This window comes from Rutilus rutilus, assembly GCF_951802725.1.
Source record: "Rutilus rutilus genome assembly, chromosome: 19".
In the NCBI taxonomy this organism is placed as follows: Eukaryota; Metazoa; Chordata; class Actinopteri; order Cypriniformes; family Leuciscidae; genus Rutilus; species Rutilus rutilus.
Genome location: NC_140232.1, coordinates 14,491,047 through 14,516,521, shown reverse-complemented (window position 1 = coordinate 14,516,521; position 25,475 = coordinate 14,491,047). Strand labels below are relative to the sequence as shown.

The 25,475-nt window shown below is 36.5% G+C and overlaps 2 protein-coding genes across 2 annotated transcripts; both read right to left on the bottom strand.

Annotated features, from left to right (window-relative positions):
* Positions 1-795: 795 nt before the first annotated feature.
* tbc1d10aa (TBC1 domain family, member 10Aa) lies at positions 796-19,637 on the bottom strand. The gene is made up of 9 exons (XM_084389641.1): positions 18,699-19,637; positions 14,921-15,020; positions 12,353-12,460; positions 11,929-12,035; positions 11,033-11,147; positions 10,870-10,935; positions 5,510-5,699; positions 5,272-5,426; positions 796-3,060 (listed from the first exon to the last, which is right to left on the bottom strand). Exons 1-9 carry the CDS (start codon positions 18,878-18,880, stop codon positions 2,269-2,271), a joined length of 1,815 nt encoding a protein of 604 aa, XP_084245767.1. The 5' UTR covers positions 18,881-19,637; the 3' UTR covers positions 796-2,268.
* A 784-nt stretch (positions 19,638-20,421) lies between these two features.
* Positions 20,422-22,951, bottom strand: myl7 (myosin, light chain 7, regulatory). The gene is made up of 7 exons (XM_084390140.1): positions 22,826-22,951; positions 22,414-22,515; positions 21,752-21,827; positions 21,558-21,662; positions 21,387-21,465; positions 21,246-21,294; positions 20,422-21,055 (listed from the first exon to the last, which is right to left on the bottom strand). Exons 1-7 carry the CDS (start codon positions 22,826-22,828, stop codon positions 20,951-20,953), a joined length of 519 nt encoding a protein of 172 aa, XP_084246266.1. The 5' UTR covers positions 22,829-22,951; the 3' UTR covers positions 20,422-20,950.
* Between the last annotated feature and the right edge of the window lie 2,524 nt (positions 22,952-25,475).

The window sequence follows — 25,475 nt, the reverse complement described above, 5'->3', positions numbered from 1 at the left end:
AAATGCAGCCTTGATGAGCATAAGAGACTCACAAACATAAATTCATACGAACCCAAATCTTTTAAACACTTCGAAAAAAAGGTTTAAAAGGGGCAGAACCCTTTCAAAAGATACACCTTTGTACCTAAAGAGTGGATATTTACACATTAAAGGTACATATTAGTACCACAAGTATACATAAATTGGTACCTAAATGGTACATTTTGGAACCTTTTTAAATGGTACAGTCCCAATTACAGCTTTTGTACCCTTTTGTGTGTATAAACTGTCGAGTGAGTGATAGGTTATACACATTCCCAAATAACATTTAGCATTTTTATCTTCTAAATTTGAGGAAGCAGACATGGTTGATATTTTGATATCTCTCCGTATTTCCACTACATCGCTCAGATTATTGCTTTACTCCAGCTCAACACTAACAGAAGTAACAAATAATAATATCTTAACTGAATAATAGAAGTAGCAGAAATAAGACGTGTTTTTGCACAGAGCTAATACTCATGCCAGTGAATATGATGGTCATAAAGCAGTAGTTTGTGTAAAGCTCCAGTTGGCAATTTGAGACCAGAGACACGGGTTTAGACCTCCGACGGGAAAAAAAAAGAAAGGCGCTCTCTAATTTGCTACTTTGCACAGGCCATCGCAGATGACCCAAAGCATTAAGGTTTCGGCTTACGGCGGCCTCTTTGATGGCTTTCCTTACGATAATTGAAGCGCAGCAGTGACAGAAAACAGACACGTCCTGTGACCCAGTGGGAAACGGCGCCTTCGTCCAGCACAACAAAATACATGCTCTTATTAGAAGTGCTTTTATTTGTACAAAATCTACATAGAGTTGACAGTCAGTTGTTGAGGAGTGATTAAATATTAGACATTAGACTTAATTACAGAGTAATTAAGCATAATTAAAAAAATTAATCAAACAGTGCTCCCATTAGTTCAGAGAAAGAAAAGAAAACATTATAAGATGAAGCTGAAACAGAATAGCTATATTATTCAAATGTAACATAAATGAAAATGACTCCCTATAACATTTAATCATGTCCAAAAAGAAAAACCAAGCTTGTTTTAGCCGTTTTGTAACATACTTCTCTTCACAGATGATGATTGTACAAGTATCTGTGAATCTAAATAAACTCCCAATGTAACAGGTTGCTGAGCAAATGCAATGAATCATGTGTAAGGAATGAGCGCCATCTGGTGGCTTGAGATGGAGTAGGTTTCATGAAATATGAAATAGGTCTTCAGTTTCTCTCACATTAGCAACAAAATAAATACATCAGGTGTGTTGAAGAGACAATAACAAATTATTTCAACATCACATCTACTACATTTGTGGACCATTTGTGCTTTTTGGTGTTTTATTAAATGTCTATTAAAGTATTCAAAATTAATTCTTTTTTTTTGTTCTTTTAAATGATGAAAAGATACTCAAAAAAGGGGTAATAACCTTAAAGGGACAACTTTATACTTTATTTACCCCCAATATGGTAAATATTACAACTCTAATGTGTACTAATACACACCTTTTATGGATAGATAAGGTACAAAAGTGTCCCATTTAAAAGTACTGCCCCAGTGACACGCTCTCGTGCCCCTAAAGGTACAATTTTTGCACATTTTGTTTAAGGATATTACAATTTTTTTTATTTGTTTTCAGTTCACTTACATTCTGTGGTAACAGACATGATGTTGAAACAAGAAACGCTCCTTTGCTCTTAATATTATGTGTTGCACATGTTAAAATGGTTAAGTGACGCTGAAAAAGAATACAAACTCTTATAATAGTGGTCAAAAGAGTGGTTATAAAACATAAAACTGTTAGATGGGCGAATCACACATTTTTATCATTTCTTGCAACATGACCTTATATTGTTAAGCAGCGAATAACACAATAACAAGCCAAACATTTTTGATTATAAAGTCTGTTCTGCTTATGATTGAGGAATAATGGAAGAACTAATATCCAGATCTTTTTGCACTTTTAATACACCGTGGAGTCCGTTTATGGACCAGCAAGGAAAAATAAGGAAGTGAAATGAAATGAAGTCGCGGCTGTCTTTATGTCATTTGATCCTTCTCGTCGTTAAGCTCGATATATTCCTGAAGTCAAGATACTGACGGCAAAGATTTTGTCGAACTGTATTGATCGCCTCCAAAACATCAAAATACATTCACAGTTTTTTCCTCCCATCTTACTCTGATGCGTAAAGCGGCTGCTGGTTCCCAATACTGCATTCAATTTCTCCCTGAACGTCGAGGTGAGAGCTACAGGTACGTGTCCTCTGAACCCACGCTCTCAAACGAGTGACGTAAACCGGGAACTGTGGGAGCAGCGACCGAGTCTCCGTTCACAGGTGCGTCGTCTGGAAGAAGCGGAGTGGAGTCTGTAGTGGGTGGAGGATCTTTAAGGTGGGCTGAGTTGTTGGTGTTGCTTGAGTTTATAGGGATAGGAAGTGGCGCGGATGTGATTTCCGGGTGGGAGGAGTGAGGGAGCTCGGTGGGGTGTGTGGGATTGGGGTCCGGTGAGGTTTGGGGAGGTGGAGGGGTGCGAGAAAGACTTGGAGATGGATTTGGGGTTGGGATGACAGAGGGAGATGGAGTCGGGGTTGGGATGACAGAGGCTGGTGGATCAGAGGAAGGTTCTGTCTTCTCGGGTGTAGTGAGGAGGGATTGCTGTAGTGATAGAGGAGGACGCTTGGACTGGTTGTCTGAGGCTGTGTCTTGTGCTTTATTTTTAAGAGGGTCTGATCTGGGGTCTGTTGGTAAGGCATACGGATTGGGGACGTCCAATGGAATGGGGGCTTTTCGGATAGTGCTTCTTTTCCTGATGCGAGCGAAATCGGATTTAGTGTCTGAGGGCAGGGGATACTGAACGACGATGGTGGGGTTCTGACGGAGGTCTTGGCGGGAGTGTGGCTCGGCAGCCATGATGGCCTGAGCGCCGTGCATTCTGGGAGGGGACTTGTAGCTGAGTTCGCCGTGGGTTTTCCGCCAGCGCTTGAGCTGCATGCGGTGCTCTCGTTCAACATCCCGAGCGGATATAGGCAGCTCTAACACCTGCATGTGCAGAAGAGAAGATTCATTATCATCATACTATAGAATGTCATGTTAATAAAAGCTCCTACCAATAAAACCTGTTTATTATCAGTTATTAATTTAATATCTGGTAAAAAAAGAAAAAAAGAAATGGTGCCATCTGTTGAATCTTTAAAGAATAGCACCCAAAAATGGTGTTATGTTGCTTTCAACTCTTAATAACGCTTTTCACAGGCAAGTAACTCACTCAGTTAATGCAATGTTCATATTAATAACATTATGTAATTAATTAATTTAAAACCAAACAGTTTGCTTTGATTCTTTGTTGCCTAATTTGTAATGTCAGTGTCTTTACCCGAACAATTGTGAGATTATGACAATAAAATATCCAGTCAGGTTTTTTTTGGTACAAAATCCACTTAAGCAAAACTCATGAGTGTATGAATAGTTGATTGTTTAGTGAACAAGTGAGCTTCAGATTCAGAAAAGTTGATTTTCGATCTAAAATTATAATAGACTACTGTTAAAAAAATGTGGGGTCTGTAAGATCTTTTTGTTTTATTCATTAATTACTATTTTTATTGTGCTAGAATGCATTAAAATTGTTCAAAAGTGAGATTAAATACATTTATAATATTGTGAATACATGTTCATAATAGAATCCTGAAAAACAAGTATTGCGGATTCCACAAAAATAAATGTTTTCAACATTGACAATAATAATAAAATGTTTCTTGAAGAATGATTTCTGAAGGATCATGTGACACTGAAGACTAGAATAATGGCGGCTGAAAATTCACCTTTGTCATCACAGGAATAAGTTACATTTGAAAATATATTAGAATAGAAAACAATTTTACCATTTTAAATTGCAAACATATTTAACAATATTACTGCTTTTACTGTATTAATGATGAAATGAATAAGCCCTAACATTTAAAGGAGAAGTTCACTTTTAAAAAAACTTTTGCTGATAATTTACTCACCCCCATGTCATCCAAGATGTCCATGTCTTTCTTTCTTCAGTCGAAAAGAAATTAAGGTTTTTGATGAAAACATTCCAGGATTTTTCCCCATATTATGGATTCCATTGGGACCCAAACGGTTCAAGGTCCAAATGACAGTTTCAGTGCAGCTGCAAAGGGCTTTAAACGATACCAGACGATGAATAAGGGTCTTATCTAGCGAAACGATCGGTCATTTAAAAAATAAATAAAAAAGTTTAAGTTTTATAAGCACAAATGTTCGCCTTGCTCTGTTCTGTGATGCGCGTTCGTGACGTCACGTAATACGCAATTACGTTGAAAAGGTCACGCTTGAAAATTTTTCTTTTTGGCTTTTTAATATTAAAGCACCTAGGATACGCACACGAATGGGCATTTTAAACGATAAACTGACACAAATACATTTTAAAATGTGTGTATGGTCCTCCTCCCGCACATTTGTAAACACATCAAACTTGACCTTTTCAACGTAATTGCGTATTACGTGACGTCACGAGACCAGAGCAAGGCGAACATTTGTGCTTATAAAACTTAAACTTTTTTATTTATTTTTGAAATGACCGATCGTTTCGATAGATAAGACCCTTATTCATCGTCTGGTATCGTTTAAAGCCCTTTGCAGCTGCACTGAAACTGTCATTTGGACCTTGAACCGTTTGGGTCCCATTAGAATCCATAATATGGGGAAAAATCCTGGAATGTTTTCATCAAAAACCTTAATTTCTTTTCGACTGAAGAAAGAAAGACATGGACATCTTGGATGGCATGGGGGTGAGTAAATTATCAGCAAAAGTTTTTTAAAAAGTGAACTTCTCCTTTAAAATGAGTGAATATTGATAGTATAGGATTACCATTATTTGTATTTTATTGTTGTAGTTTTATTGTACTTATTATTTAGTTAAAAACAAGACCAAAGCAGGCACAACACCAGCAAAAATAATGCTTAGGGTTGGGTGCTCGACAAAAGAAATAATAAAAAACAGAAAAAAGTTGGCACACCAAAGCATGCAAATAATTTAATAGTGGACTGACACACAGGTTACTTCATGCTCGAAAGATAACCCATGTGTTAAACATTGGTTCTACATATCAGGTATCATACACATAAGTCTAGAAAGAATTGGTATATATTTCACTTATTAAATTAAAATTTAAATAAATTGATTATATCTACTCAAAACCCAAATGCAGTACAACAGCGTGAGAGTAGTGTGTGTGTGTTTGCTACCTGATGGACAAGGAAGCCCTCCTGCATGTATTGCGGCTCCAGGGCTCGAAGAAGCTCCATAGTCTCATACTGACCAGGACAAGCCTTCAGTTTCTCACGAGATCCCAGCATGCATTTCAGCAACACAAGCCCAACACGGAACATTATCTTCACTCCTATTGAAAGGACGAAAGACAAATACAGTCAGAGAGATGATGACAAGCCTGCCTGTGTGGTAATATGTGTAAGTGAATCTGACCGTCACACAGGAACATGTCCCACACTCTGAGCACAGACGACCAGGGTAGAGTTCTGGAAAACGCACACATGTACCACTCCGTCATGTAGAGGATGGGCTCTATCTTGTGTTTCTCAAGGTGCCGATACGCCGGAGGACTCACACGCTTTAATAACGCATTTAAGATCAGTCCATCCAACTGTATGGCCTCCTACAACACAAACAAACAACTGAATTAAGACGGTGGAGTTTTTTTCGTTGACTTGGAAGTAACAGTGGCATTTTTTTTCAATTATACAGTTCATTGGTCTGTCAGGCAGTTACTTACAGCAGCAATTCTACATTTACATGCTTAAGGCGATCATAGATTATATTGAAAGTAGTTTTCCCCTTTGGAAACCACAGATATTTATACTACTCTACTCTTGTGCTGCTTCCAACACATTTGAGCAAAGAACAAAAGAAGTTTTGTAGTGATTTTGCTGGCACCTATGACACACTTTGTCTCAAAAACATGACCCAATGTTTGCAGATTGAAAACAAGGAACTTTAGATATGAATGCTATGAATAGAATGCAAACTATGAACCAGAGAACGTGTCTGAGGAACACAGATAAGGTTTCTATTACCTAAAACTATGAAGTTCATAATACTTAGTCTTCCTCCACTTGCTCTTCACTGAAATGTTCTGGTAAATGGTTGTAAAATGTAGGCGCTTCATAATGTGCAATCGTCATTAGATCTTCTATTAAACAAGCAATGAATAACTTTTAAACACAATGTCAGGTAGATCTCACAATTAAAGTCACATTTATTTATATAGCGCTTTATACAATACAGATTGTTTCAAAGTAGCCTTTTATTAATTACTGTGAAATAACTGGACATAAACTGTGAAAGGGTTAGTTCACCCAAAAATGAAATTTCTGGTCACCATTTACTCGCCCTCATGTCGTTCCAAACCTGTACGACTTCCATTCAACTTTGGAACACAAATGAAGATATTTTTAATGAAATCTGAGAGATTTCTGTCCCTCCATTTACAGTCCATGCAACTGACACTGTCAAATGTTCTAAAGAGACTTGATCGCTTTATATGATAAACAGATTGTTCTCACACGTTCGCTTGACATGCGAGAACCAATGAGGTTCATTCTCGTGTTACACAGCACGCTTGAGCTTCTGCAAGAACCAATGAGGTTCATTCTCGTGTTACGCAGCACGTTTGAACTTCTGCAAGAACCAATGAGGTTCATTCTCGTGTTACGCAGCACGCTTGAACTTCTGCAAGAACCAATGAGGTTCATTCTCGTGTTACGCAGCACGCTTGAGCTTCTGCAAGAACCAATGAGGTTCATTCTCGTGTTACGCAGCACGTTTGAACTTCTGCAAGAACCAATGAGGATCATTCTCGTGTTACGCAGCACGCTTGAACTTCTGCAAGAACCAATGAGGTTCATTCTCGTGTTACGCAGCACGCTTGAACTTCTGCAAGAACCAATGAGGTTCATTCTCGTGTTACGCAGCACGCTTGAACTTCTGCAAGAACCAATGAGGTTCATTCTCGTGTTACGCAGCACGTTTGAGCTTCTGCAAGAACCAATGAGGTTCATTCTCGTGTTACGCAGCACGCTTGAACTTCTGCAAGAACCAATGAGGTTCATTCTCGTGTTACGCAGCACGTTTGAGCTTCTGCAAGAACCAATGAGGTTCATTCTCGTGTTACGCAGCACGCTTGAGCTTCTGCAAGAACCAATGAGGTTCATTCTCGTGTTACGCAGCACGTTTGAACTTCTGCAAGAACCAATGAGGTTCATTCTCGTGTTACGCAGCACGCTTGAACTTCTGCAAGAACCAATGAGGTTCATTCTCGTGTTACGCAGCACGTTTGAACTTCTGCAAGAACCAATGAGGATCATTCTCGTGTTACGCAGCACGTTTGAACTTCTGCAAGAACCAATGAGGTTCATTCTCGTGTTACGCAGCACGTTTGAGCTTCTGCAAGAACCAATGAGGATCATTCTCGTGTTACGCAGCACGTTTGAGCTTCTGCAAGAACCAATGAGGATCATTCTCGTGTTACGCAGCACGTTTGAGCTTCTGCAAGAACCAATGAGGATCATTCTCGTGTTACGCAGCACGTTTGAGCTTCTGCAAGAACCAATGAGGTTTGTTCTTGCACATCATGCAGGTTCGGTTAAGCTTCTGTCTATGTTCGCTGATCAATGTTTATATGTGAGTAAAAGCCTAAATTCAATCATATAAAGTGTTCTTGTGTCTTTTGAAAATTAAGACTAAACCACTCACTATGGATTAAACTATGGATTAGTTTTACAATCTCTTTATTAACTTTTTGATGTGTCAAAGTATCAGTTGCACAGGCTGTCAATGGAGGGACAGAAAGCTCTTAGATTTCAGTAAAAATATCTTCATTTGTGTTTCGAAGATGAATGAATGAAGTCTTACGGATTTGGAATGACATGAGGGTCAGTAAGTAATGACATTTTCATTTGTGGGTGAACTAACCCTTTAATGTTGTAAAATTGATGAAATATTAAATAAATTAGATTTCAGCTCTACAAAAGATAAGTGTCATTATTCAGCTCAATTTAATGTTTCAATTCAGTTCAATAGCAGTGTCAATGTTGAAACATCAATTTTGAAACAAGTTCAATTAGGCTATACGTAGCTCTACAAAAAAACAATAGTATTTCCTGCATTGAAAATATTTTGGTGGCCATCAAAATGAATTGTTGTCCCGCCAAAGATTTATTCAATCATTTAATGTGACAAAACCTGCCGTAAAACTGTATTTAAATGCACGATTGAATCCGAAGTGATAATCATAGCAATGGACAGAAAAAATAACTCTGATACTGTATGTCAAATGATCTGTGCATTGAGTCTTGGAGTGTAAATCCAAAATTATAGACCTGACGCTTATATAAATGTACAGATTTCTAAATATAAAATTGTTCTAAGCCAGGGGTGGGCAAACTACGGCCCGCGGGCCACATACGGCCCGTTAGGCTGTTTAATCCGGCCCGTTGAGTATTTAAAAAATTGTCTAAAGATCGCATTCATTTAGCCTTTTTCTTGCAATACTTTGCGTTATATATATATATATTGCGTTGCATATATTTGACAATCGGAATATCAGATATTTCATGCCATAGCTAACAAATGTAAAAAAGGAAAAATGACATAAAAGCAGATCATCATTCATTCACCGCTGTTGTGGCTGCGGTGTGGCACGTAACAAGCTAGACGCGTCACCATGGAAACCAAACAGACAGCAACTTAAGCGCATAGACTTGGTGCACGTTAATGTTTTTTTCTTTTTTGAAAACTCACAGAGAAAAAAATGTTTGGTAACCGCTTGCACACATGTTTAGTTTTTCCTTTGATTTGTCTGCTATTTAGTTTTGCTACTCTGGATTTGTGGATGTATCCTCCTTTATCGCCCGGTTTTCGACTAACGTTACGCTCCCCTGTCTGCCATGTACAGAACCCGGTTTTGTTTATTAAATGTTCTGATCTGCCTTTGCTTTTTATGTTTTATTTTATTATACTTAAAATAAATTTGTATATTCGTTTATTTCCACAAATGTATGACTTTTGGAAGTGCAAATTGATTGCCATGCAGTTTTAATAAAGTTGAATTAACGTAACCTTCTGTCATTTTTACTCTTCTAAGTGTACACTTAACGTTAGGTGTTTTGTTTCTAATTTACGGTTAGGCCCATTAAATAATAATAAGGATAAACAATATTTAAAAAGTATAGGCTATAATTATCAAACATCTGACTAATTAAAAATTAACCTCAAAACATATGCTAAATGGGGGATATCTAGCATTAAAAAAATGTATTGTCAGAATGTCGTCTCTCAGTTGTTGAATTTCGCGCAGACGTTGCCACAACGTAAATGTGTTTGCTCAGCCCGATCTCATGAAAGTGCGAATACGACGAATTGTATTTGTATTTCTTATGAAACGCAGTTTTCGCGTGCATATGATACGCACTTAAAGGGATAGTTCGCCCAAAAATTAAAATTCGGTCATCATTTACTCACCCTCAAGTTGTTTCAAACCTGTATGAATTTCTTTTTTCTGCTGAACACAAAAGAATATATTTTGTAAAATGTCGGTAACCAAACAGTTGATGGACCCCATTGACTTCCATAGTATATATTTTTTTCCTACAATGGAAGTCAATGGGGTCCATCAACTGTTTGGTTACCGACATTTTACAAAATATATTCTTTTGTGTTCAGCAGAAAAAAGAAATTCATACAGGTTTGAAACAACTTGAGGGTGAGTAAATGATGACAGAATTTTCATTTTTGGGCGAACTATCCCTTTAATGGCGTGTAATAGGCACGCACTCAGCACCCCTAATCCTAACCAAGGGGTTTACAGTGCGCAGCATATGCACGCAAAAAAATATTTTTTGGCGTATAAATGGCACGAGAAATAAAATTCGTGGTATAGATACGCACTTTCATGAGATCGTGTTTCATAATCTGCTACTGGGCCGGCCCTCTGCCAAATTTTAAAACCCAGTGTGGCCCTTGAGCCAAAAAGTTTGCCCACCCCTGTTCTAAGCACTTTGTTTTATGATCTGTCCAGTGTTGGGGAAAGTTACTTTTAAAAGTAATGCTTTACATGATTGCGTTATTCCTTAAAAAAGTAACTAATTGAGTTACTTAGTTACTTTTTTATGGATAGTAATGTGTTGCGTTACTTTTTCTAATCTGGGCTGGGCTTGCTTGTTTGTTTTTAATAACAAAAACAAACAAAAGTTTTATTTTTGGCAAATGTAAAGTCCCTTCCACACCAGGCTAAAGGAAATGCAAATTCAGCTCAAACAAACCTTTCAGCTGTGCTGTTATTCTTAATTGTAGAAGAATAGTAATATAAATTAAAAGTAATGTGTTACTTTGGTAGTTACTTGGAAAAGTAATCTGATTACATAACTCATGTAACGTGTTATGTGTTTCTCCCAACGCTGGTCCTGACAGTGATTATTGAAAAAGTTAATATTACAACCTGTCTTTGCATTTATTTTGGATTTATTTTCAGTACTGGGCTCGCAGTTCACATGGGTAGGGTACTTTTTACTGTGTGTGTGAATGACCATGTTCGTCTGCCACCACTGAAGACCATTTTAACCCAGAAAAAACCCTGAATAGTGTAATTATTCAGCTCAAGTCAGTTCAATGTTGATACAATTCAGTTCAATAACAAGTGTTGTTGCAAAATTAGTCTAATTATTCAGTTTAAATCTTGTTCTCACCCGACAAGCACTTCTTGTCTCCCCTTTATTGAGTAGATTTGATTAGTAATATTTATTTCTTAAATAACAAGTGTCAGGTCTTACCAGGCCTGCACTGTAGTATCCAGGGAGGTACTTCTCACAAATCTGAACCAGACCCCAAAATGCATCCTGAATACACACAATAAACAAACATGATTGTCATTTCAATTATTACTTAAGTATTGCTGATTCTAATAAGAATGTGCACACAAATGATAATTTTTACCTCAGCAGGCATGTGCATCAGAAGCACCGCTGCTATAGGAGCCTGAGCCTGACAGTAACCCTCATCCGGTCTGTACAGGGTGTAAGCCTTCAACACCCGGAACAGGTCCTGCTGCCTGCTCAAAAACACACAAACACAAGCACAGTGGAACTGGTGTACTACTTTGCAAAAATAGATATAACCTGTACTGATTCCGTAAATTTTATTTAATAAATAAATATATATATATATATAATGCACAACTGTTTAAAAGTTTGGTGTTGGTCAATTAAAAAATTTTTTTTTGTATGAATATATTTTAAAATTGCATTTATTCATGTGAAGACAAAAGCTGAATTTTTTGCATCCTTACTCCAGTCTTCAATGTCACATGATCCTTCAGAAATAATTTTAATATGCTGATTTGATGCTCAAGAAAAATGTCGTCTTATCACTGTTGAAAACAGTTGTGCTGCTTTTTTTTTGTGTTTGTAAACAGTAATACATTATAGAAATTTAAAAAAAATAGTATTTATTTAAAATTGTATCTTATTTACATTATAAATGCCTTAACTGTCACTTTTGACCAATTTAATGCATTTGCTGAATAGAAGTATTAATTTCTTAAAAATATTAAAAAATATAATAAATAATTTAAATAAATAAATACACACACACACATATATATATATATATATATACACATACATATATACACATACATATATACATATATATATATATATATATATATATATATATATATATATATATATATATATATATATATACACACACACACATATACATACATATATATATATATATATTTATTTGTCTGTTTGCCTGTTTATATATGTGTGTGTGTGTGAATATAATACTGTATATAATTTTTTTTAAATTAATAGAAGACTGACCCATGACCTCCTCGGGACACAAACATCTCATGGAAGGGGAACTGTCTGTGTAGATCTCTCTCTATCACATCAATCCACTTAGGGTCTCCAGCCATGCTATCCAGCTCCTACTCAACAACAACACAATCCACAAGTTCATCTCACAGTTATGTGAAACCTTATAGTTAGGGTTACTAAGCCTTATAGTAAGACAGATCCTATTGTTTCTTGTCCAGCAACCTATATTCTTGTGATTTTGTAGCCAAAAGTCATACAACAGTTTAAGCACAATAAATACATGGGTTTAACACATCTATATATCGTAGTAAGGTTGCAGCTCCCAGGTTGATAAGCTATACAGTAAGAAATGCATAATGAATGACACATCTAATGCAACCACTACAAATCAACTGTAATCAAGTATGAGTAGACCTGACTGACTCACATTGAACTTCCCGACGTTTTGCTCTCTTTTCACTTTTCCACCTGACAGGTACAGCCAGGCCCTGCCTCGCAATGACGGTGGGATTCCTTTCTGACATCGCAGTCGCACCTGCGGGTGACAGAGGTCTGAACGTCACACGCTGACTCAGTAATCTTCAGATAAGCAGGGACCAGCATGCATTCACAGTGATTACACACTGCAATCTAGATGTCATTTTAAATGGTTAACACAAATATGTCACTATCCCTTCAACACAGAAGCCACTGGACAAATCTTTGTGATTATAAAACAGCCCAGTCTCCTTGCATCAACAAACAGCAATAATAAAATATGTATTTAGTAGGGATGGGAATCATAAGGAATTTACCCATGCTGGCACTGATTCTACTTGATTCACGTTCCCTAAAGATTATTGTCGAACAACCTGGCCGCACTATAAGTTTTGTAGTTGCATGCAATTAGAGGCCAATCCAACAGAACACTACTGTCTGTTTATTGTCTTTGTATTCTTTCTAGGGATGCACCGGTATGATGCACTGATTGCAATTTCCACTGGCGTTTCCGATTTGCGTTTTTTTTTTTTTTTTGTAAGTGACCTGCCGATAGTGATTTTTGCTGATTCTGATTTTCTTTCTAAGAACTGAAATTGACGGTATATACAAACACAAATCAACTTTTCTTCAAAGCAAAATTTTCTAAAAAATAAAAAAACTAGTAGAAACTAAAATAAGAACAAATAAACAAATTGCAAACAACAGAACAAATAAATGCAATAGAATAAAGAGAGATATGAAATAAACTGCTTTAAGTTTTTTAATTGGGTCTAACAGTAGGTTAGTATTTAGGTAAGAAATACTACAGAAATTAAAGTAATTAAATATAAAATATCAATATCATGTAAATATCAAATACAGATTAATGCTTACAATTAAAGTTACAAAAGTTATTAAGTCAAGAGCAGAGAGTGAGTTTCTTTGTCTTTTGTTCTTTGATTAACATGACGGACATCTGCATGTTTATTAGGCTGCTGTCACTTTAAGAGTTTACGCACAGACCCAATATACTTTTACACAACATGCCTTTTCTCTCAACTATTTATGTTCCAAAACTGACGGTGTTTAACTGAATACTCACAAAGACAAGCATTTTGTAAATTCTGTTTGTATTTTACCATTTAAGCGCAGTACGCAGAGGATTTAGTAAAATTATGTGCAATACAAGCACTATTTAACCGGAGCGAAGTAGACGAGGGAGTGAGATGAGTCTGGTCTGTGTTACTTCCCCGGCAGTTAAGAATCGTTTATATCTTTTAAGAGACAATAACTTTATTTGCTGTTCACTTTGATCTTTTAAACTTTGTAGACCTTTTACATTCACAAACAGCTTTATTACACACTGCATGAAAGGGAAAAAAATCAAAAAGCATAATGGGGCACTTTAAGCATCACAACATAAGATTTTATAAAGATTGCTTTTAACAGTGTTATTTAATTATTAACATTTAAAAGAATAACATTTAAAAGAATAAGTGAGCATTAGATAACAGCAAAAATAATGTTAATGTAAAAATAGGAAAAATGAACAAAACATGCATAATGAATTATCCAATATCGGCAGATACCTATAAATAAATAAAAAAATCCCTAATACTGGCCTCTCATACAGTAACTATACACATCTCTCATCCCTTTTTAGATTTTAAAAAGAATATAGTGTTAATAAATACAATTATTTTTAGAAGTGTGAACTTATGATGGCCATGCAGTATATAAATTCAATAATATACTAATGTCTTTTTCCATAATCTAGTGAATTTGAAATGAAAAACTACTGTGAGAGAGTATATCAAATTGAATTACTTTAATCTGGGACGTGAATGGACAAAACTCAACAGGTAACGTTATTCTTGATTCGCCATGAAAATGTCATGAAATTCATCTGGTTTCCAATTCCCAACCCTAGAATCGTGTCTCTTTGTTTTCAATCTCTGTGTGACACAAAGACGAGCACACACAGTAATACAGGCATGCAAACATAAAAGGGCAACAAAGACTGTTAAGACGGCCTCTGGCAAAACTCTTCCGTCGTCTTTACCTGAAGACGCCTCGCTCCCGGTGAAAGCTTTATAAAGCTTAAGAGAAAAACAGAGGTGAACACTTAGACTAATAGATAAACACATCACTGAAGACCATATAAGGAAAGCTGATGCGAAATAAGGCTTGTCCAGACAGGGCCTCTTTGAAACGATTGTGTCATGGTGTCAATCCTGCTGAGGTTTTTAATTAATCCATACAGCAGTGGGACTGTCTGAGCAAGTCAAAAATGGGGAAACACGAGAAGAAAGGGAATAAAAGAGAAGATAACAGTGATCATTTAAAGCCATAAGCCCTGATACAGAGATGATTTCCTCATATTTTCACAGTTCGGTGTACCTTCTCTCTTTCTTTCTAGTGCGTACATGTAAGGCACTGGAAAACATCTGACATCATTGATCTGTTTCTGGGAACATGCCGAGAAAATGAACACAACTGACTGAAGAATCTAGTGAATGTCGATGGCAGCTCCTACCTTCTTGAACCTTTTACTGATCCATCTGTCCCAGTGGTTCAGCATATCCAACCATTTGATTTCCCTGTGCCTTAACACTTCCAAAGGCACTTCTTGAGCCCTGTGTGAGTGTGAGAAAGAAAGAATAAGAACCCCAAATTTGCTTACCAACAAAAACACCACATGCTATTGGTTCTCATAACCCATCACACCACAACATCAAGTTTGAATATGCGGATGTGCAAAATGAGATGTGATCAATGAATACAAATTACTGCTACTTTTACAATACCTTTGTCCTATTGTATGGAAAATAGCTGCCTAAACATTCTGCTTAACTTCTCTTTTTGTGTTCCACAAAAGAAAGAAATGAAGTCATAAGGGTTTGGGATGAAATGAGGGGGGAGTAAATAATGACAGAATGTTTTATTTTTTGGTGAACTATTCATTTAATCTATTAAAACGTACTAGGCTACATCAGAAAGAGTGCGCTTTTCTCAGCATAAACTGTACAACCACTAAACCAATGACTAAAATAGCTTCTTCAACTTCAACAAAACCTCAAACATATGTCACACGTCACATTTAATTCCCTCATTTAAATACTAGTATATCATAAAAAAAGCAGAAGTTTTTTTTCAGATTACAACCATAACACTATTCAGACAACAGTAGTTGTCTAAGATTCTTACAAACAAGGTATATGGACAGCTGCTAAGTTTTTCTACCTTACCACATATTTTATATGGTTGGTATACTTTACTGTAACCGAATAAAAATGTATGCATATTGCAAAATGTAAGCGATGCAAGGAAGGACATCATGTTATCTAATATAAGCTTCAATATTAGTTCCTCATTCACACCTGCATATTATAATGAGTCATAATGAGGGAGGCAGGCATAACAGATTGTGAAATGTTTTTATGCACTACCATTCAAATGTTTGGGGTCAGTAAGATTTATTGATCAAATTAAAACCATCCTTCAGCAAAGATGCATTAAATTGATCAAAAGTGGCAGAAAAGACATGTGTAATGTTACAAAAGATTTCCATTCCAGTTCTTTTGAACTTTCTTTTTATCAAAGAACCCTGAAAAGAATTAAGCAGCACAACTGTTTTCAATATTGATAATAAGAAGAAATGTTTCTTGAGCAGCAAATCAGAATGATTTTTGAGGGATCATGTGACCCTGAAGACTGGAGTAACGATGCTGAAAAATCAGCTTTGATCACAGGAATAAATTACATTTTAAAACAGATTCAAACAGAAAATAGTCATTCCTTATCATACAGATAATAATTTGTAACAATATTCCCATGTTCACTGTATTTTGATCAAACTAATGCTTGGTGAGCATTAGAGCCTTTCAAAAACTTCTTTTTTTTTTTTCAATCTTACAGACCACAAATTTATGAACAAGAAAAACAAGTGGTGGAAATGAGCTTAAATATCAGAAATTGAAGGACAGAATCAAGCTGAAACAATTTCACGACTAATGTAAGCAGTTAAAATAGCCATTTAGTAGATGACTAGACACTTTCATCCTGACTATTTAAGGCTACAATGGGGATATTCTGGGGATATCTAATTTGATTTTATCAATAAATTCCACTAGAAACAAACCTTGTTGTATTATTTTAATTTAATACTGTGAAGCTGCTTTGATACAATCTGTATTGTGAAAAGCGCTATACAAATATACTTGACTTGACTTGACTTGACAATGGGGATGGATAGGCCTGTAATATTTGCACCTATGTTTCCCCGAGTCAAATGTAAACCATTTAGCTTGTGGTCTACATATTTCAATATCAGTTTGGCAGCACACCAACCACCAGCTAGCTTCCCCTTTACTAAGACACTAATCTTAACCACTAGAAATTTGATCTGAAAGCAATGTTTCTTTCAATATTTTTCCTATTGAGCTACAACTTAGGTTTTACTTCCTTTTCATTTTCAAGAGCAATTGTGACCAAAAATGGAGGAACCTGGAACAGATTCCATGAGTTATGTTTGGGGCCGGTCTCTCTCCGGTAGCTGGCAGAGAGGGTGTAACCTCAGGGCACCAGAACTCCCATAAACCACAGGAAACGGAAAGCGGCCGTACACTTAGTACAGCTTAGGACAACTATCACTTACTCATCTATTCCATTCTCTTTAACAATTCACAATGAATAGACCAGCCTGCCGCCGTCTCAGGCTACCGTTTAAAACCGTTAATTCTTAATAATGACGTGGTGACGATCCCAAATCCAGGCGGCTCTGTAAATGGCATGAATGTGATGTCCTGTGTAGACTGCAGAGTCTTTAATAAAGACGCTAACCTGAGGCAGATGTCTCGTTGATAAAAGACAGGAAGCTTTAACAAGACTGCAACTGGCTGCAGAGCAAGTGAGGATGAAACGCCCTGACACTCCATTTAAACCACATCAATGTAAGCTAACAAAAAACTGTTCATGCCCACTTCCAGTGAAAAGAAATTTGACAGTTTCTTACATCCGTCTAAACTGGTTCAACGAGTTACACGAAACAAATTCACTAAATGTACAAAAAAATTGGTTAATCATGATGAGTTGAAAATACATGATTTGGTTTGCTTAAGTTTGATCAGCCGCCAATGTACCTCCTTTTTTTTTTAGAAAGGGATTGTGGTGCAGTGCTTAGCAAAAAGGATATAGGGATGTATTGACTGAGTGAAATTTTAACAGTTCAATGACTAATTTTGTGTGAACATTTTACTTGGCTGATGTAAACAGTCACAAGACCTGAGCTGTGTATACACAGTACCAGTTAAAAGTTTGGAAACATAACTCATTTTTAATGTGTTTGAAATAAGTATATTATGCCCATCAAGCCTGCATTTATTTGATCAATAATACAAAAAAAAAAAAAAAAAAAAAAAAAAAAACTGTAATAATATAGTGAAATATTATTACAATTTCAAATAATGGTTTTCTATTTTAATAAAATATAATTTATTTTTGTGATGCATTTTGAATTTTCAGCATCATTACTCCAGTCCTCAGTGTCACATGATCCTTCAGAAATCATTATAATATGTTGATTTATTATCAGTGTTGGAATAAATTTTTTTTGGAACATGTGATACTTTTTTCAGGATTCATTGATGAATAGAAAGTAAAAAAATATATATTTTCTAATAACATAAATATTTACTATCACTTTTTTTTTAAATCAATTTAACACTGAATAAAATGATTAATTTCTTTCAAAAAAAAAGAAAGAAAAAAATACTGACCCCAAACAAAAGCTGTTCTTTTTATTTATTTTATTTTTTACTTTATATACATCAAATAATCCTGAAAAAGTATCACAGGTTATATATATATATATATATATACACACACATTTTTAACATTTAAAAAAATCTTCATTATTATTATTATTATTATTATTTTAAATGGTTTCATTAACAGTCAACACCTGCTACCAGAAATAAAATATACTATAACCTTTAGAAAAGGCATGCTCTTTATTTTTCCTACCATTGGGCTGCACAATTATTAACACACACACACACACACACACACACACACACACACGGCAATTAGGTCAAGCAACATGAATTCATCCACACAGATTCCTTTGTTTTGAATTCCTATGTTAAACTGTGTCAAGAATGTAAACTACGTTACTTACAAATGCTTTCCTACTACTCACACACCCATTGAAGTCCAAGCATGCTTAATCACGTGACTTTGTCTTATCCAGATCAACCAACACAAACAGGATTTGATGAGACCAACTAAACACCCTTGTAAACTAATGCACTCACGATTCGGTTGAATACTTCTGGGCTCCTCCGATGAATCCATACTTGTCGATTTGTCTCGAGTTGGTGAATCCGTTTTCAGAGTCCGACCCGAAAGAGCTCTCCTCGTCAAACTGACTGCCCAGAGTCATCACACTCATAGTATCATCAGACGACACACGTCCATTCTCCAGCTGAGCCATCATGATCCTCTAGCAGTACAAACACACACACACCCCGCTGAGAAGTTCACTTACTGGACATCACCTGACCCCATCTGTAGGCATCCCACGAGAAAACGTCGAATTAACTTAATGTGACGCTTCACATTTACCTGTTTCTAAACCAGGCCAATCAAAACTACACAGACCCACCACGACTTTTGTTAACTTTAACTTTATTTCCCGCGTTTTGTCTGTAGACGTTGCGTGCCTACTAAACGGATTATTGTGCGTTTAAATCACCCGAGTTAAATGCTAAATTAGCTTAGCGCGCGACGTGTCACTCTCCCAACCCACAGTTAATTTAATCCCAACACAACGACGAATGAAAATGTACTTTACATATGCAGAAAAACCGCCCGAAAAAACGTGTAAACAACCGGACGAGCGAAACTACGCCTGAATTTCCTGAATCACATTTTTCCAGTCCACGGATTGTCAGGTCTCGCGCTCAAAGAGTCCAGCGGACTGTTTTCATTCAGCACGCCGATGTTTGAGGGTGAAAAGAGAGCAGATTCCCAGTCGAGATGCAGCAACAGAGTTGTTTTCGTAGTTTAAGTCGAGGTCCCATGGTTGAGAGGTAAATAATCAAGTAAATGTCACATCAGTCGAGCCGTGTTTTTAGTGTTAGGGTGGCGATGATGACATTAGCGCTGAGTTTCCATTCTTTCGCTGTTGCGTTTGACAGTTCTGCACATGCGCGTCTGTGTCACTTCCGGAATCCACAGGTTATTTGCATGTCGTAATTCTATGGAATGGATCTGCAAAAGTTTGTCGAGGTCTAATTTGAATTATTGCAATCTTTATGTGATAGACTAGGGGGAAGTTTGTTTAATGTGTCATAGAAGTTAATAATAATAAATAGAGGTTATATTAAAACATTTAGGCTATTTTATTTTAATATTATAGAATATGTTAGTTAGCCTACTTTCTAAGATTCAAATAGCCAAAGGAATTCTTTCTCGAGGTTTAATTTAAATTAATGTAAACTTTTCGAGGAAACTCAAGGGAAGACATTTATTATACAAATAATAATAATAAACTGCATTAATTATGATTATTATTATATACATTTATTGTATTATATTGTTAGTAATGCACAGTATAGCAAGCTGTTTTTACAAATGTTCAGTCTTTTGGACAATGAATTTTAGTAGGTAGGCTATAGCCTATTCATTATTCATTAAGTCATTAGTCCTCATGTCGTTCCAAACCTTTATGCATTTCTTTCTGAACACTAAAGTCGATATTTGTAACAACATTAGGGTCAATCAGCATAAAATAGACATTTTAAAATGCATTTTTTGTTAAACCATACTGGTTTAGAATGGCATGAGGAAGAAATAGGCAAAATGTTCATTTTATTTTCCGAAAAAGTTGGATTCTCTGGTTCTTTATCCTAAATATAGTTTATCATAAAATAAATAAAAAAACATATTATTTTACATAGCGCATAATGCATTATTCATGCTGCATTTAAAATAATTAAACAAAGCAACTGATATGTTTTTTATTATTTTATTTTTAGACAATGCGCCATTAGTCCAAGAATTCAAGGGCATCGCAAGTTCCAGTAACTAAATGCAGTTCAACTAACTGTCTGTGGGGGGCAGCAATTACAGACACAATTTGCAAGTGAGCAAATATTCCATCCTTATGGTATTTTCTAATGTTCAGTTATGTTCAGAAATATTAATAATATGTATCTATTCTGCATATTGATTGAATGTAATTTCATGAAACTGAAATAAATGAGCTGTAGCCTTCATGTCATATCATTTTCTCTCTCTCTATCGATTAAATACATAGAGTACAAGATCCTGTTTTGTGTTATGAATCCATTACAATGCTATCTTGCAGTGTACTGCTCAATAAAAGGAAACAAGCAATATATTTGAAGTCATTGCCTTTATTATATCAATCAGAACTATAAATATCATTTTAAAATTCAAAACAAAGGTTTAAATAATGAAAGCTGATTAGGGTTGACATGAACACAATTGCAGATAGAACTGAAATGACAAAGTTCAAATGAAATGGAAGTTTTGTCTTTATTCAAGACTCCTCTTTCTCATCCCCATGCGTGATAATGTAACAAAGTGATTTATAGTCAATATTCCCAGCCACGTCAATTGGAGCGACTGCAAAAGCCTGGTCAACCTGAAATAGAATCAAGTAGATTAGACCAACGCCTAAGTGATTCTTCTAAAAGTACACATTCTTATCACAGCACCTCATAACACGGGCTATTAAAATCATGTTGATTGTGATAGCAGTATAAAGTTGGGAAACATTGCGGGTATCTATTGATTTTTTTATTCCATAAATATTTTTAAATCCAAATATTAACCTCTTCTGCTGTGAATTTATCAGCTTGGTTCATTAGCAGCCTCTTAAATCTGAAACAAAATGACACCAAATACATCAATTGTCTTTTAAAAAACACAGTAAAATACAGTAAAATTGTTGTGTTTTTGTTTTGTACACTTACTCATCCTTATTGACAACTCCTGTAGCATTTGGGTCGAAGAGTTTAAAAGCAGCAAGGATGGTTTCCTCTGGGTCTGTGCCTGTTTGGAGATAGGAATATTACAAAGTTATAATAAATCCTCGTTTAAGACGTATATTTTCTTGAAAGATCTTGAAAGTTCAGCCGTCATACCATTGAGCTTTTCTCCGAAGAGAGTGAGAAAGACAGTGAAGTTGATTGGCCCTTTTCCCTCTGCTAACATTGACTCCAGCTCTTCGTCACTCACATTCAGCTTCCCTGCACAAACAAAGAACTCAATGTTTATCTAAAAAGCTTTTTACTCATATGATGTTTTGTATGTAAGATACAGCGAATGCGTTTTATACCCAGTTGTCCATAAGTTTCCTTCAAGTCAGATTTGTTAATAACTCCATCCCGGTTCTGATCTATGCAGCCAAATGCCTGAAGAGAAGCACATAATGTATGTCACATTTGTACTAGATTATTTGTTATGTTAAAGCAATCTAGCATGATATCAACTTCTTCTTGTTCCCTCCTATATAGCTTTTTATCATACTAGTTATCGTATCACATTCAGTACACATTGTTTCAAAGCAACTTTACAGAAAATCATGATGTTAATGATTATAATATCTTAATACCTTCATGCCTTAGTTGAATTTAGCAGATTCGAGCTGGGCAATGATATAATTACATTTTGCAATGATATAAATAATCAAGCAGTTGAGATTTTTTATAGAATATATAGATTTACACGAGTGGCATAAATTTGACGAGTATTTCTATTGTCACAAATTATGTAAACTAATGCACAGCTTATATATGTTGGATATATATGTGTATATACCTGTGCAATTATATAGTTTGACGATATAAATAATCACGGAGCAGAGTTTTGATATTGCTTTACGTGATTGTAGTAAAGTTGGATATACTTACTGCATACATCACCATATGGTGATGTTGATGGTTATGCAACCTGTAATGTTTTGTTCAGTTTGGTTTTCATATAATAAAAAAAACTGACCTCTTTAAACTCCTGTATTTGTGATTGCTCAAACATGGAGAAGACATTAGAAGAGCCCCTTTGAGCAATTTTCCCCCTCTTAGATGCAGCTTTCTTACTAGCCTGTGAAAAAAGTTATTAAAATTATAATTGGAAGGACCTGGTAGGCAGCCTATAACATTCAATACACAGCAATAATAATTCTGTAGCTCATTGAAATGACTTTTTTGAGACTTATGTCACAGAATAAAAAATTTTCAAGAAAATGTGTATGCTTTTATTGGCTAAATGTTCTCATATTAAATAATATTAATAGAAGAGTTAGTTCAAGAGTGTACAATGCTTCTATATACACTATAAATCCTTCCTATTTTAAATTCACATTAATTGTCTTTATATTCAAAACCATTAAAAAGAAGCCGTGTCCACTCACCATGTTCACTGTCTGCTTTGCTCTGTGTATGTGCTCCTGGGTTAAGGGTGTTGCTCATAGAGTCTTTATGTATGAGGACTCTTATCACTCGTCTCTCTATAAAGGTCTGCACTGCTTCTGTTAGTCCCCTACATGGGCACCCAGAGCCTCCTAAATACAGGAGCCATGATAACAGCACAAGTACTTAGATTCCAGCAGGGAACGAGGACGTGTGGACGATGAGGGGAGAGTAAATACTAGAGATTTTAAGGGTTGAAATTGATGGATGGATGGATGCAATGAAACTGAGTGAATGTGAATGGAGGGAACAAAGGCCTGAGACACTGAATGTGAGTCTGAGTGGCAGACTGGCAGAACAAATGTTACATATTCAAACCAAATTAGGGCAGCCCATGACCTGGAGAACTACAAAGGTTCCATTTCAATATAGTGTCCTTGAGCAAAGCTCTGGGACACACACAGTCCCTGTGACTGAAATATTGAATTGGGTACAGTGTGTGAGGAAAACTATTTATAGACTATTTGACAGCACTGTGCATGGGGAGTCATTTTTAAAAAGTACTCTTATTCCTTTTTTTTTTTTTATAAAGTCCCATGTTAGAATTAGAGCTAGAAATGCCAGAATGGTGAATGAATCAGTCTACAGAGTTGTTGTTTTGTTATGAATGGGTCATATGGGTTAGCATAATGGTTCTCTGGATCATTCAGACAGCTTACTTGTATTGATTTCTTAGGGTCCATTCACACAGAACATGTTTTTGCCTTAAAATACAACAGACACATGGCAGTAGAATAAAAAAAAAAAAAATAGACTATCCCAGCCATTAGCCCACGATATGGGCTTAAGGAATGGGCCCCAAAAAAGTTTGTCCATGGGTTCCAATAGCCCATACAGGGCTAATTCAGATAGGGCCGCAATGGAACCCATGGACAAATGAATGACCCCTAAATGTGCAGACATATCTACCATTGTTCAGGGAACTTTCGAGGGCCAAATCCAGTAATTTCAATCCCCATGCATTTAGGAATTAAGGTGTGATCATATTTACCATTGTTCAGCCAATTTCTCAGGCAAAATCCAGCCTGATTTCAATAGGAATCCATGTGATCGCTGTCATGTCTTAAAGGACACTTTTCGCCATGGACTTAATGACTTTCTTAGTTACCTTATGCCTGAGAGCAATTTCCCAGGGATTTTGGCTATATATTGCCTATGCCTTAAGGCCTCATTATACTTCTGCGTCGGACATACGCCGGAGCCTATACGCCGTAGGCAACGTGTTGGTTTTAATTTATACTTCTGTGTCGTTGTCCGCGTTGACGCGTACCTAGGGAGCGTGTGAAACCCCGAGGGAGGGGTTCTGGCAGACCAATCACAGCGCTTGTGTCCGCGTAGAATTGACGCGTTGTTACATTTTTGGAGAGGTGCACGTCAGGGTACGCCGTAGGGTACGCGCGCTACACACAGCCTACGACGTAGCTACGGCGGCAGTTCGACGCAGAAGCATAAAACAGGCTTTACTGCTGAGTAGTTCCTAATTTACTATGGAGTCTGCGAATGAGGAACCCTGCAATTCCACAGCACACACACCACATCACAGTCAAATCATGTCATGCTCGTCACGACAGAGCCTCTTCACATCATGGCCGCCACGCCAGAGTCTCCCAATATGTGTCATGCTACGGCCACGGAGGCCATCCCTGAACTCATTGTGCCCCATGCCACAGCCACAGAGACTGTCCATGAACACCCATGGATGCCAGCCATAGGGGGTATTCTGTCATGTCAAGTTTTGGTTTTGTTTCATGCTCATGGTTCATGTGTTTTATTTTGTAGTCATGGTTCCTTTGTGTCCTGGTTTGTCGTGTGATTCCCTTGCCCTCATGTTATCTTGTCATGTGCTTCCCTTAGTTCATGTGGTGTGTAATATTCTCATTTGTTTAGGATTGTTCAACTTCATGCAGCTCTGCACAGACCGATCGGAGCTGACTTGAAGCAGTGCATGCCGGTTAGAAATTTTGCATTGCATTTTGCATTGAAATTTTGCGTTGCTGTGCATGCCGGTTAGAAATACAGCGCCCGACGCCACGTGACTGTGATGTATGCCATCAAAGTACTGCAAGAGCGATTCGAGAGTAGCTGGAGAACTCAGCCAGCGCAACTTCTGAAGAGCGGCTGCACAAGCTCTGGGCTGCGTTCAGCCCCAACAAAACGTTGCACAACGTTTTTTAAACAGAAACGGTGATGCGTTGAACACACTGTTCTGATGACGCAAGAGTTGCAACTATGGCAGCTGAGAAGGCCATTCTTTGTGAAGAATTTTCTGAGCCTGATGAAGTCGGTATAAATTTGTGTTTAAAACTACAAAATATACCCGATGTTACAGTTACTGCACTTGCCGTCCAGAACAAAAGAGAACATCCCAATCGAGTGAAGGGATTGCTGAAACTGAAATGGAAGCACACATCTTACCTAATTCAGACTAAAACACATCTATTTAGCCTCACATACTGACTTTATTTGTAGTTCATACTGTTTTAATACCCTGTATTTTCTTTCTCATTTTTAGGAAAAGCACTTAATTACCATTGTTTATTTCTATACCAAATATCATACACTTGCAATGAAGCTAAAAATACAAACAACTAC

Excerpts from the sequence above, each read along its gene's own strand:
- tbc1d10aa (XM_084389641.1), bottom strand. The coding sequence starts at position 18,880 with ATGATGGCTCAGCTGGAGAATGGACGTGTGTCGTCTGATGATACTATG. Across the intron at positions 12,036-12,352 it reads AAAACGTCGGGAAGTTCAAT|GAGCTGGATAGCATGGCTGG; the intron begins GTGAGTCAGTCA and ends GTTGTTGAGTAG. Across the intron at positions 10,936-11,032 it reads TGATGCACATGCCTGCTGAG|GATGCATTTTGGGGTCTGGT; the intron begins GTAAAAATTATC and ends GTGTGTATTCAG.
- myl7 (XM_084390140.1), bottom strand. Across the intron at positions 21,828-22,413 it reads AAATACAGGAGTTTAAAGAG|GCATTTGGCTGCATAGATCA; the intron begins GTCAGTTTTTTT and ends GCTTCTCTTCAG. Across the intron at positions 21,056-21,245 it reads ATAAATTCACAGCAGAAGAG|GTTGACCAGGCTTTTGCAGT; the intron begins GTTAATATTTGG and ends ATTCTATTTCAG.